At 36.5% G+C, this 13897-nt stretch overlaps 1 protein-coding gene across 2 annotated transcripts in view; it reads left to right on the top strand.

Annotated features, from left to right (window-relative positions):
- Positions 1-13897, top strand: part of LOC139958381 (ATP-citrate synthase-like) — a 33539-nt gene that overhangs the window by 2374 nt on the left and 17268 nt on the right. For both annotated transcript variants that reach the window (XM_071955409.1, XM_071955408.1), the window contains exons 2-11: positions 318-478; positions 5539-5661; positions 6716-6877; positions 7451-7542; positions 8479-8558; positions 9084-9211; positions 11367-11485; positions 11985-12186; positions 12683-12800; positions 13155-13300. In XM_071955409.1, the coding sequence (XP_071811510.1) occupies positions 326-478; positions 5539-5661; positions 6716-6877; positions 7451-7542; positions 8479-8558; positions 9084-9211; positions 11367-11485; positions 11985-12186; positions 12683-12800; positions 13155-13300 (1323 nt within the window). In that variant the 5' untranslated portion in view covers positions 318-325. The remainder of the gene's footprint in view (positions 1-317; positions 479-5538; positions 5662-6715; positions 6878-7450; positions 7543-8478; positions 8559-9083; positions 9212-11366; positions 11486-11984; positions 12187-12682; positions 12801-13154; positions 13301-13897) is intronic.

Genomic DNA, 13897 nt, shown 5'->3' with positions numbered 1-13897 from the left:
TAGCTTGTAGTTGAGTAATCACAACTTAGGTTTTGAGCGCGATTAATCAAACTTCCAAAGTGTAATCGCGACTACTGGCAATAAATCGATTATGACTATCAGCACTAATGCCTAGATGAGAACGAACTCTTCAACGTTTCTCAAGGGACTGTTGAAATGTTACAGGATTTAAAGACAATTAATAAATGTGCTTATTTTCATGTATTCTTGCTGATGGTAAGTTTGTAAGTTTCATATGAGAAAGTGAAAATCATGCCATGCCAGTCAGCTTTAGTTTCAATAAAACCTTAATTGAACTTTTGACTCTACATTTGTAGGTGTTAAAATGTCTGCCAAAGCTATACGAGAGGCTGCAGGTAAAGACCTACTTCGGAAGTTTGTTAAAAGTAAATCCTTGGCTGAGAGTCCATGTGCTGTTGTTACTCAGGATACAGATTGGACGGAACTGGCTCAGAAATACCCATGGCTGCTTACAGAGGTAATTGCTTTTTTCCCTCTATAAAATTGATCTCAGAGACTGACAGAAAGGAAGGATGATTGGGTTGTTGTCAGTCTCAGTATGTGAAGCTGATTTTGTCTCCCAACTAATGACATTTCTTACTAACAACCCTACTGTTGGAGATGTTTCTTTGCCACAGCCCTTGTTTCTGATTTCCCTTGTATTGAATGGTAGATCCAGATTGAACAGAAAATTGTCCCTTTATAAGTACATATGTTAGTATCATCCAAACATTTATATACTATATAAACCATAACTTGACAAAGAATTGAGTGCTTTGATTAATTGTAATCTCATTAATAGATAATGCTTAATATCAGACCATTATTCATGATGATATTAAACAAAGCATGTACAACTGGATAACCATTCTGGTAACAATACTTAGATTTCAGTACTGATAGGTAGTCACACAAACACATATTTGTTTTGGTGTGTGACTTCATATACAGTAGTCATGTACATGGACAGAGTGTGCAGCACTGAGCATCATTACGTACAAAATACTATATTTAAGTTTTGTCACACAATATTCACTTAATACTCTCTGTCAGAGCTCTTACAAAATTTGCTCAGCTGTTGGATTTCCTCATATTAGCATAGTGCTATACCAACACAATACATACCATATATTTATATATAATTTAATCAATATTGTGAGGCCATACATTAACTATGTGCCAAATGCATGTACAGTACTGTATGAGTAATGAGAAATATAGCACAATGAGCAGCTCAATGTTTATTATTAGTCTCCAACAATGAGGATGCTGAAGGAAATCTGTACCAACTCTTTGCATTGATGATCTGAATTGAACTAGCAATTTTTGTTTCCCTTTAAATAAAATTATGCTAACTACCTATTTATAATAACAGAATAGAAGGGTGGTGGCCTAGGAAACGAAGTGTAGTAATTAGTATTTTGCACTGTATTCTGCAGTGTATGTACATCAAATTCAGACCGCACAAACATCGCAAATGTTCTTGATTCAGTTCTGTACCTCCTGCCTTGGTTAAATTATTTGACATCAAATATATTGCAATTTATATGCACTGTCACAGAACAAACATGCTTATCTTTACATATGTACTGTAGGGTGTCTGTGCCATTGCTACAGTTTTCCTGCAATATCAATGCAAGCACATCTTTTGCATAATATCTTGGAGAGTTTGCTCTGTCCAGCTAGTCTTATTAGCTGCAGGAACTACCGCTGTGCAGCCACAGCATTTCTTTTGGGAATATCGTTCCCTCTATGCATACATGCTCATATAGGCACAGCGATCTGCCAGTGGCATTTAACTGATTAACTTTGAGAGGCAGACTTTATTGATTTATCAGTTAAAATGTTAATTGGTTTCAATGGTTTGACTCTCCCGGATTGTGTCTGTGTGAATGGATGTGCTTCTAGCCTTCTAGTTGTGTTATCTTAATTAGGTTGAAAAGAAGGTTATTTTTCTATGACAAAATTAATAGGAATCAACTACAGTATTAATCAATATTAGGCTGACATGATCTGTATAGTATCTACATATATACTGTATAGTCTGGTGTATTTGCATAAAGTACATAAGGGTGTGAACATAATGTTCAAGTAAAACCCTATATTATTTGGTGCCAGAAAATTGAGAGACTAATTGCTTTTTCAAAAGTTCAAACTTATATATGTGAAGTAATAAAACCCAACATATTTTAGACTGTTGTAGAAATCATGAGTTGATGGTTGATCCAGAAGGAAGAGGATGTTGGTGTTTACTTGGCAGTAGTAGGTCAGAGGATACGCAGGGCCAAACATTGCCAATAATTTATAGACCAGATAGATTGGAAAGTGCAGGGTGATGACAGGTAAGTATCATTACCTATCTGGTACAGTGCCAGGGTCTTAGATTCAATTACTGGAGAGTTATTTTAGCTGGCCACTGTGTATTGACTATTGACCTCAGATGATTTTCACCAAGAAACAGATAGTGATCACTTACATCAATAAGGTTAAACATTGAATTCAGGAGTCATCTTCCAAAACATTGGGAACTGGTTAGAACTGTTGCCTGTTTGTGTAGTAGATATTTTTAGCAAATAAGAGGTGAGTTAAATATAGGAATGGTATAAATATCCTACAACTAAAAATATCTTCATGATTTATATTTAGTAACACTTGACTTTTATACAGTGGTTTAATGTATGGAGACAATATGAAACATCAGACCTATTTCTTTGAACACGGGAGTCGTTATCAGGGCTCCCTGATGCGGTTACTTGCACAGTTATTCTTGTATGTCTTCCAGCTAAAATTGGTCATTTGGTGGATGCTTAATGTTTACCAATAGATTGTAATTGAATTAAGTAACAACTCTTTATCTGAAAGACTATTAAAGTAAATTCTGGATATGGATAATTGTTGATTTTGTTTGTATTGAGTTTCAGTATATATACCTGTTTACACTGTAATACAAACTTACTGATAATAAATTGAGTGTTTTGTCTGTGGCTATTGATAATATTCCAAACTCAGTTCAAACCTTGCTCATAGTAAATCCAAGTAACTCTAGAGAATAGCTTTAGTAATTAATTTAATGTTTATAGAACTAGTCAAATAATTAGTCATATACCAGTGATGTACACTAGCTTTTTCATACATATAAATTACTCAAACAATTTTACTAAATTTGCAGATCTGTTTGTATAAATAGCTAATAATGAATAAAGTAACTCTTTACACTCTTTTATAAATTAAGTCTTTACATAGCAACACACCTTTAACCAAGATGTCAAATTTGTGTCACTTAACAATTGAAGAATTATCACACTTTGTTTTCAAGCTGTTGTCAAGCTTTAGTTTGAAACATCAGAGCTGGACAATCTGAACTTACTGCCCAGATGTAAAGTAGCCTACTGCACGTTTGATATCCTAGGTACACAAATGCCCTTCATCCTCCACAGCTGCTTGTGGAAGAATCTCAGGGCAGTTATTCCTGTTTGACCTATTTTAAATTAGCAAGAAATGCCTGATTGTCATGCCTGGCCCATTGAAATCACAGACCTTTGAAATATTTGCATTGCTGGCAAAATAATGTAAACAGAAAAAGTGATGGGAAAAGTTATTAAATTAGGTTTCTTTTCAGAAAGGTTTCACCTACAGATACTTTATTCTTTCACTTGAATCACTTCATCTAATAACTAGGACAGTTTGGGCACCTTACTACATAATCAGTTAACTGTACTATACCTTGTCAAATTTCAGAGGGTGAGAGTGATTATTAGAGCAAGGCCTATAAACAAAATGTCATACTGTAAATGATCTGTGAGCTACGTATGTACAGCGTAATATACCTGGTAAAAACACCACAAGCTTAGCATTTATTGTACTGCAATTAACTGTAAGCATACATGGCCAGGTATTCTAGAGTGTAATAATTTAGATTTCTATCTGATACAGTATCATAAGTTTTGAACATGAAGTGACATTGGAAGTTAAGCTACAACTACCGTTACAGTGCGGTCATTGGTGCATGAATTCTGGTTTTGTTGGTAATCTTTGGGCTGTAGATTATATGTCATGGCTGTTAGTTTCATGGTATAATACAGCTTCAGTTCAGTACATGTCACTGTATGTAGTTTAATACTGTGTAACTGTGATTTCAATTAATTCATTATCTACAGAGGCTTGTCTACACTACACGGTCTACTTTATCTGCTTAAATTACTTGATGAGCACAAACAGGATAAATTTACAAGTTTCATCCTTTTTGTGATAACCATGATCTTTGTGATTCCTTCTGGAATAGAATAGTCACAACCCTGTACAATATCTGTTAATTACTGCTAAGCAGGAAGGAGAAATAAGTTGCATAATTCTCCCTTTTTTACAATATCTAAAGTTGAATAGGCTTTAATGGTTAATGTACCTACCATCATATATCACAATTGCACTAGTATTTTGTACTTACTGTACAGTAAGTGGATAATTAACCACTCTTTGAATTTCCTGTTCATATGAGATCTACTGGTATCAACCGTACATGCTTGCATGCATGCTTGTGTTGCTAAATGTTGGGTAAATAATGGGAAACCACTCCTTTATTTGTGTCATAGTATTAATCAATAAATAGCCGTGGAATGTTGATCTTGCTGGTTCTAAAAGTTAATAACAATTACTTAGATATATGTACAGTAGCAAGAATGATCTTGAAATACCTTACTCTGAATTAAGTAGTTTGTATACTTTGAATGGCTGTGTCCATTAGTTTGTATGTACTTTGAATGACTGTGTCTTCCCTGGTTACATTATGTACTGTTGAGTGGCATACTCACATGTGGTATCCCTTCTTTCATCTCCATGATCACACCCCCTAATCCCTAATATACAGTTCATGTGAAATATTGTCCATTCTCTATTTTATCTGACTTTTCTTTGATACTTTTACACGAATGTCCAGCTTGCTAATGCTTTTAGATCCCCATTTGCAATCCAAGAAATTTTTGTGTTGTCATATTTACATCTTAATTCTTTCTCAGACATTTTTTCTTTCTTTAAATATTCTGTGGGCTGGATGTAGGTCTAATAACCTTGACATATATGTTTTACAGTACAACGAGTTGTCAAGTACAGTATTTGTACATTACTTAAGGCACCCAGTGTATATACTGCTTACCTGTAATGTGGTTAGATTTACTTTGCTCCTCTCATACCTTTCTCCCACTAGACATATGTACATCCTATGTACCTTAACTACATGAAAGGAATGTTTATTAAACATAAAGGCAGTTGTGCCCCCACTTTTGGGGCATTGCTCACTTGCCCAGTGTTTGTTTGTTAATGTTATGGTAATTATAAGTGATGTGACAATTGAATCAAAGCAGGAAACTTGGATTAATTACCTCTTTCAACAATATAAAGGTGAGTTTCTATTTGCTTTCATAGTATTGTACATAATCACTCTGAAATTATTTTTAAAAGTTCAAATATCACAAATTCTTCAAATGATGTTATGAATACTGCTGAAATCAACTCCTTTTTTGATTCCTCTTGTTTTATATTTAGAAACTTGTGGTAAAACCTGATCAACTGATAAAGAGGAGAGGCAAGCTTGGGCTCATTAAAGTTAATACAGATCTGAATGGAGCCAAAGAATGGTTGCAGTCTCGTCTTGGTCAAGATATACAGGTAGAAATTATCAAAACTTCATATCCTTTGATGATGCTATGGTGTTGATCATTTCTTTGAAGTTACATTATATATCTACTATACATAGGAATATGGTGTTGTATAGTTACATCTCATGTTGTTTTATGTTAATGTTCTGATGTAAATATTCTGAAGTAATATTTGCCTCAAGTGGTGTAATTAACTATTGTATGTATGTATTTTAGATCCTCCTGCAAGCAGGAACTCGCGAAGAAGCCTCATTGGCTTATCAAAGCCGCAAGCTGACTGCAGTCACTCTCTTATATTCATATTTAACGTCCATGATTATGAATTGTCAACTGTCAACAACTCTGTAACTGGACGACATACATTAATCTCGGAGTGATTCGAACCCGGGGACCTTATGATTGGAAGGCACCGGCGTTAACCACTGAGCTAGCACTCCTATTGAGCTAACACTCCTATTGAACTACCATCTTAGTAATTTTAAGGAAAAGCAACTTTTCTTTCGTATATACACCAACGGTATCATACATTCCCACTCTATATTGAATACCAATGATTGAATCTTGAAATGTTTTTAATACACATAGCAGTTAAAGTTAAAGTTGAAGGTTTACAGTCTTGTATGAGGCTAATGCCTCCTCACATGACTTTACAACTTAACCCCTGGTCATTGGTAATTTGTCACACCCACACACCAAAGTGTGCACAATTCAATCAATCTCTCCTGGGGCACCGCAGTGCACCACAACCACGTGTCCCCCGGGGGACTTCCCATAGGGTGCAGCCACAAACCGGCGCACGCAACTATATTTACAAGTTACCTCGCAGGTCCCCATTTATACACCTGGGTGAAGAGAGGCAATGGAGATAAAGCGCCTTGCCCAAGGACACAACGCAATGATCTGGCCAAGGCTCGAACCTGTAATCCTTAGATCACAAGTCCACTGCCTTAACCACTTGACCACAACGCCCAGTTGTTAATATACATACAGAAATCTTTTGAATTCTCATAGTAACTGTGAATATGGATTGACTACCAGCTTACTGACTTAATGTCATATTACAGGTTGGCTCAGCCACTGGAAGGTTGAAGAACTTCATCATTGAACCGTTCGTCCCTCATCAACCAGCTGAAGAGGTCTATGTCTGTATCTACTGTGAGAGAGCGAATGATGTCATTCTCTTCCATCACCAGGGTGGTGTAGATGTTGGTGATGTTGATGCTAAGGTATTTCTATGAAATAAAACTAATTTAAAGCTGTCTGTTATGGTGCTCTCTGATGTAAAGAAAGATGTCCTTAGCACCAATGTTATGTTCAAACAATTCATATTGGTAAATTTACTTGGCATATTTAAATTATACAGCTGCAGGCACTACTGATTAACTCTAAAAATGAAGTCTGCATTTAACTGACTTTCGCTAAGCCTTGTTGTACCAATGATGATCATACACCTTCCAGTTATTCTTTATTGGAATCAAAGGCCAAAGGAGTCTTTTTCATCATGCATGTGTATGTGCCTCTGGTGTATACAATATCTCAAAAACTGAAGCTTGGTTGAACTTGGATTGTGGAGCCACTTTAGTGAGTAGAAAAACTTGCTTATCACTAGAAGTCATTTGAAGACGAAGGTCAAACTGGAGACTATCTTGTTAAGTTTACTCTATGAAATGTAACAAGACTTTGATACACAACGACCTTCTAAAACTGTTTGCATGATTGCTAGTTTTATATTCCCTAATACAGTAAGAGACTATTGGGAAGGTTTTCACTCTGTATTTGTTTTCATCATTCCTTGACAGGCTGTAAAGTACTCAGTTGGCCTTCAAGAGGAAGTGACTGCAGCCAAAGTTAAAAGTAACCTACTTGGGAAGGTACCTGCAGAGAAACAAGAGTAAGTTATCAAAGAATAGTTAATTCTGATATGTGAAAGACCAATGTAATCTCAAGCATAATAGTAGATATTTGAACACCTTTTCTAGCTCGGGTATTAGTACAAAGGATGACAAATATGCTGGGTTAGGCATCTATTATCAGTGTAAGGTATTAGCTGAATCTATTGGTTATACCTCTGATGGCCTTTGCTCATTTTGATTGATCTGATTAGTTAAGTTTGGTTTGCATCTTGACATTTATCTTTGTCATCTTCAGTCTAACATGCTTTGGTTCCTCAAGGCCTTTTCCTTCCAACCCTCAATCAAAAACCAACTCCAGAGTTGCCTTGATAAGTAGATGTGTTCAAAACAACATAGAAAAACCAAGCAGCAGTTCAGGATACAAATCTTCACATAAACTAAGATCCTAGGTCACAGTTCCATAAGAATTACACCAAGAAAAATCCAGAGGAAAAAATGCACGATGCTGGAACTTTGGATGATAGAATGAGAAGGAAGGGCATTGACTGGAGGGGCCGGTCATAGAGTGCTTACTGTGTTAAAAGGTTGCCAGTTCATTCTAGGCATGGTAGAACAGTGGTGCTAAGGTTGTGTGGAGACAGGTAAGCTCATCACCCATAAATATTCAAACCAGTAAGTTTTGGGATATGTTCAGGATAGAAATTTCCACATAAAAAATGTAGGTTTACATCCTGAATGGTAGATACAGGAGGAGTCAAAAGTGGGATTACAGAGTGCAGTGGTAAAAAGTTACCAACTGACTTACCAACACTGTCAGTTTAGACAGGCAACAGAAGTTGAGGTAGATGTGGAAAGTGCATGTATATTTAGACAGGTAAGCATCATCACTTATTAAGTCCAAGATGTAGTAAGTTTTGGGGATATGTTCTTTGCTTTATTCAAAGTTTTCATATTATACTTGTCTTTTCTTTCAGTATGCTGGCTGACTTTATCCAAGCCCTCTATCAGCAGTTTCGAGATTTGTACTTTACATATCTGGAGATTAATCCATTGGGTAAGCAAATATCCACAAATAGTCACTTTCGCTCTTATGGAAGTTTATTAATTTGTGACTACTTGCAAATTAGTGGTGTGAATGATGACATACTTGTTTGCAGAAGTGAACATGATTTCATTCAAACATTTATGACAGTTTCAAATAAAATAGATGTAAATCTAGTGCATCTTGTTGTGTAAATGTATATATGTTTCTTATTATTAGGGTTAGGCAATACAGTTTTGAATATTCAGTTCTATGTGAGTAGTTTTGTATGGAAACCATTGCATCATGTTGTGTAGATGTATATATTTTTCTTATTATTATGGTTAGGCAATACAGGTTTGAATATTCCATTCTATGTCAGTAGTTTTGTATGGAAATCTAGTGCTTCATGTTGTGTAGATGAGTATTATGTTTCTAATTAGTATGGTCAGGTAATACCAGATAAATGAAGGTAGTCAGTACATCTTCTCCATTCATTGTGATATGATACTGTTCTTTTGACCTATTAATATGTTCTCATTTTGATATATTTCACAGTTGTAACAGACAAGGTATACATATTGGATCTTGCTGCCAAAATAGACTCAACAGCAGAGTTTCTTTGTAAAGTTCAGTGGGGGGACCTAGAATTCCCTCCTCCTTTTGGAAGAGAAGCTTTTGCAGAGGTTAGTATTCTCTTCATCTTTGACAGCAGAGTTTCTTTGTAAAGTTCAGTGGGGGGACCTAGAATTCCCTCCTCCTTTTGGAAGAGAAGCCTTTGCAGAGGTTAGTATTCTCTTCATCTTTGACAGCAGAATTTCTTTGTAAAGTTCAGTGGGGGGACCTAGAATTCCCTCCTCCTTTTGGAAGAGAAGCCTTTGCAGAGGTTAGTATTTCTCTTCATCTTTGACAGCAGAGTTTCTTTGTAAAGTTCAGTGGGGGGACCTAGAATTCCCTCCTCCTTTTGGAAGAGAAGCCTTTGCAGAGGTTAGTATTTCTCTTCATCTTTGACAGCAGAGTTTCTTTGTAAAGTTCAGTGGGGGGACCTAGAATTCCCTCCTCCTTTTGGAAGAGAAGCCTTTGCAGAGGTTAGTATTTCTCTTCATCTTTGACAGCAGAGTTTCTTTGTAAAGTTCAGTGGGGGGACCTAGAATTCCCTCCTCCTTTTGGAAGAGAAGCCTTTGCATAGGTTAGTATTTCTCTTCATCTTTGACAGCAGAGTTTCTTTGTAAAGTTCAGTGGGGGGACCTAGAATTCCCTCCTCCTTTTGGAAGAGAAGCCTTTGCAGAGGTTAGTATTCTCTTCATCTTTGACAGCAGAGTTTCTTTGTAAAGTTCAGTGGGGGGACCTAGAATTCCCTCCTCCTTTTGGAAGAGAAGTCTTTGCAGAGGTTAGTATTTCTCTTCATCTTTGCAAGTTCAATTGTGAAGAGGGTCTACATGGAAGCTTGGTAGAGCCAGTAGATATTCATTTGACAATCCAGGTCGATAACTTTTGTTTTTTAATATTAGATTTTACTTCCCTTAGTGATTGTATTTGTTTGGATCTCAAGTTATTACACTGTGACCTACATTTATAATATTTCATAGTAGTGTATGATATTCCTTTAATGTTGATGGTATATTCACAGGGTTGTAGACAGTTTTTTTGTTGTCAAACTGGGCGGAAATCCAAGACAACTAGCAACTCAGATGCGGCAGGCATTTGCACGATTGCAAAGCGAGCACTTCCAGGCGTGGGGCAAGGGGCCCTGTTTAGGGACCCTTGTCGGGTCCAGGGGGCAAAGGCCCCATTTTAGCGCTTTTGAAAGCAGCCAAAATACTTGAAAATGATGCTGTTTTTACTGAGCACGTTTTCATAAATTTTCAAATATTTTGCAATAAAACATACATGACTGTTAGTATTTATAGGCTATAGCATAAAGAACAGACAGTGAAAAGAAAAGAATCATGTTACAGTCTCACTAGAGTCAAGGTTACATAGGCTGCATAACTACAATATTATTTAGTTTATTGAGATGAAATTGTAACTGTTACGGTAGGCCAAAGGTGATTAACAAAATTTACCAGCAGTAATACATAACCTATGTCAACTCATAAAAGTTGGAAATAAATTGCATATTTTTGTTCCAATTTACACTTCATTGCGTAAAATTGCGTCAATGTGCCAGCCAATAAGATCGTTTTCTATATTAGTGATGGGCGGGGCTTTCCTGGTCTAACAATGATTATGCTATTTAGGGTGGGTTGGCAGGAAACCTTTTTCTGAAAGAGAGTTGTGTATGTGCCGTGGTAAGATATGTGTGTGTGGTCAATTGTTAGCCGTTATTGCTGTATGTAACGCTTATGTGTTACTAGATACAGAATACAACCAACTGACCACCAATGTCGGAAAAGAGGGTTCTAGTTGTAGACACTACAGTTTAACTGAAAAAGTGTGAATATTTTAGTCCATGTTTGTATTGATGTTGAAAAGGTCCACATGTTTTAGTTTATGAAACCAGGTGGTCAACTTCAAACCGGGAGCAAAATTTTCAAACTGGCCACTGAGAAGCAAAGTCAAATTCAAACTGTGTTCACCGCCCGCTAAAAATGGGCTGGCAAGAACCCTGATTCACTTATACCATGTGATATTACAAGATAGAATCTACTCAAATTTACTGACTTATTTGACTGCTGAATGTTTGCTAGATAACATGTTTCTTATCTCGTAGCCTCCTTTACTGCTTCTTATCAATATTGGTGCATAGGGTAAACTTAATGAAAACTGTTTCTCCTCCATAAATAATACTTTAATATAGTAAAATATCTTCAAGTCAAAATTTGAATTTTCCCGTTACAGGAAGCTTACATTGCTGACCTTGATGCGAAGAGTGGAGCCTCTCTTAAGCTGACCATTTTAAACCCAAAGGGGCGTATTTGGACCATGGTTGCTGGTGGAGGTGCTTCTGTGATTTACAGGTTGGCTTTCACTATTCCCTTGTAGTTTGTAAAGTGACAGGTAAAATTTAATTTTACTCATGGAATAAAGTCACATGATAGATTGCTAATATCCTTGACAGTAGAGAAAGCTCTGAATAAACTGTGCCACCATCATTGTTTGTTAAAGAAGAAGCAACTCAAGCATTTTCAAGAGATATTTGGTAAGAACAAATCCTTCTAAAACTGCTTAGCAAATATTGTATTACTAGGGAAAAACAATGTTTGGCGGCTGCCTTTTATTATTTGTGTATTGTATGTGTATTGGATGTGTATTGTATGTGTATTGTCATAGTGCCACTAGGAGGTGAAACCTTTTACGATTCCCTTGTTTCTCTGTCCACATCTCTATAGTTTAGTTAAGCAGTGTTTTTACTGAAAGTAATTACTATTATGTCAATTTTGAAACCAATACTTTAGTATCTTCCTTTGCAAACATCCACCAAAAAGCAAGCTCTTTTCTCCTTTCTTTCTATTACAGTGACACCATTTGTGATCTGGGTGGAGCTAGTGAACTGGCCAACTATGGAGAATACTCTGGTGCTCCTAGTGAACAACAAACTTATGAATATGCAAAGACTGTAATTGGCCTCATGACCAAAGGCGACAAACATCCAGATGGAAAGGTCCTGATAATTGGAGGTGGAATTGCAAATTTCACAAATGTAGCATCTACCTTCAAGGTAAATTGTTCCTTTGTTTGCCAGGACCACATGATCTATAAATTTTGATATTTACAAACTTAATATTTAAAGCTTTAAAAAAAGTTACTCATCAGACATTGTACAAAAAACTACCAAAACTTGGTTTACAAAATAAAATAAGTGTATTGTAACTAAGATAAATCTTTCATTGTTTGAGTCTATCGAATTTGCAATATCTGTGCTCTAATGCATGGATGTCTTTAATGAGAATAACAGTTTAGAAGATGGGAAACTTTATTCCAGAGAGGAAGGATATTCTGACAGTGTCGTTTTGGACAGGAGGTGTAAATGATTATTCCAGTAGAGACATTTTCCCTAGATTTGAACTTAATCCAGGCAGACTTACCATAAATTTCAGCAGACTTACTGTTGGTGTCCGCAGACTCACTGTGGATGTCCGCAAACGCACCGTTGGATGTCTGCAGATTCACTGTGGATGTCAGAAGACTTACCTTGAATGTCATTATTTTCACAGGGTATTGTCAGAGCACTGAAGGAGTTGCGTGAGAATCTCAAGGAATATGGAGTTTCCATATTTGTAAGAAGAGGCGGACCAAACTACCAGGAGGGGTTAAGAGTAATGAGGGAGTTAGGTAAGGATATTTACATCATCAGTTTAGTGTTGGATAATTGAAGTTACACAGCTGTTTGATGTAATGAGGGAGTTAGGTAAGGATGCTTACATTGTGAAAACTTTAGCAGGAGTTCCTCAATTTACACAGGGCAACAAGTAGTGTTGTACAATAGACATTATAGAGCTACAAGCATTTGGTTGGTTATTGCTTCAAACACCTTTGTGACAGGAGTGTTTGAGTGTTTTTCTCCTCCTTGCCTTGGGTTTGAGAAATTTAATTTCAAAACAAAGTTTAAATTTATGTTATAAATAGATAGACCCTTCAGAATAGTTATACTCCTGACTTCACACTGTTTTATTTATCTGTTTTCAGGTAGTAATTTAGGGGTACCCATGCATGTGTTTGGGACTGAAACACACATGACAGCAATTGTTGGCATGGCTCTGGGGAAGAGATCCATTCCTGACACACCACCCATGGATAACACAACTGCATCCTTCCTTCTGTCTGGATCTGCAGTAAGTCATACAGATCATTCTCATTAATACACCAAAACTGACATAGATCAAATCTTTCAAAGAGATTTGTGTTTATGCAAGGAAATTCAGCTGTGCATAAATGGTATCACCATTTCAAATTAGTAAAGCTCACAAATATTGAAAGTTTCTTCTTAAAGTCATTGTTAGAATAGCTATTATCTGCACAGTGAGAAGTCATTAGTAACATGCAACTTAAATTGAGTTTTGTCCTAGATTCCTTAGATATGCTACAACCACTAGAGGCCACCTAACTTTAACCACATGTCTAGAGGCTATCTAGTATAATATACCAGCCTAGAGGCTGTGTAGCATCTGACTTTAAATGACCACAGCCTAGAGGCCATCTAACTTTAAATGACCACAGCCTAGAGGCCATGTAGCTTATGTGAATACCAGCCTAGAGGCCATCTAACTTTAAACCCCAGCTTAGAGGCCATGTAGCATATGTGAATACCAGCCCTAGAGGCCATCTAACTTTAAACCCCAGCTTAGAGGCCATGTAGCATATGTGAATACCAGCCCTAGAGGCCATCTAACTTTAAATGACCACAGCCTAGAGGCCATGTAGCTTATGTG

This window comes from Apostichopus japonicus, chromosome 18 (assembly GCF_037975245.1).
Source record: "Apostichopus japonicus isolate 1M-3 chromosome 18, ASM3797524v1, whole genome shotgun sequence".
NCBI lineage: Eukaryota > Metazoa > Echinodermata > Holothuroidea > Aspidochirotida > Stichopodidae > Apostichopus > Apostichopus japonicus.
This window is presented reverse-complemented; position numbering and strand designations above follow the sequence as displayed.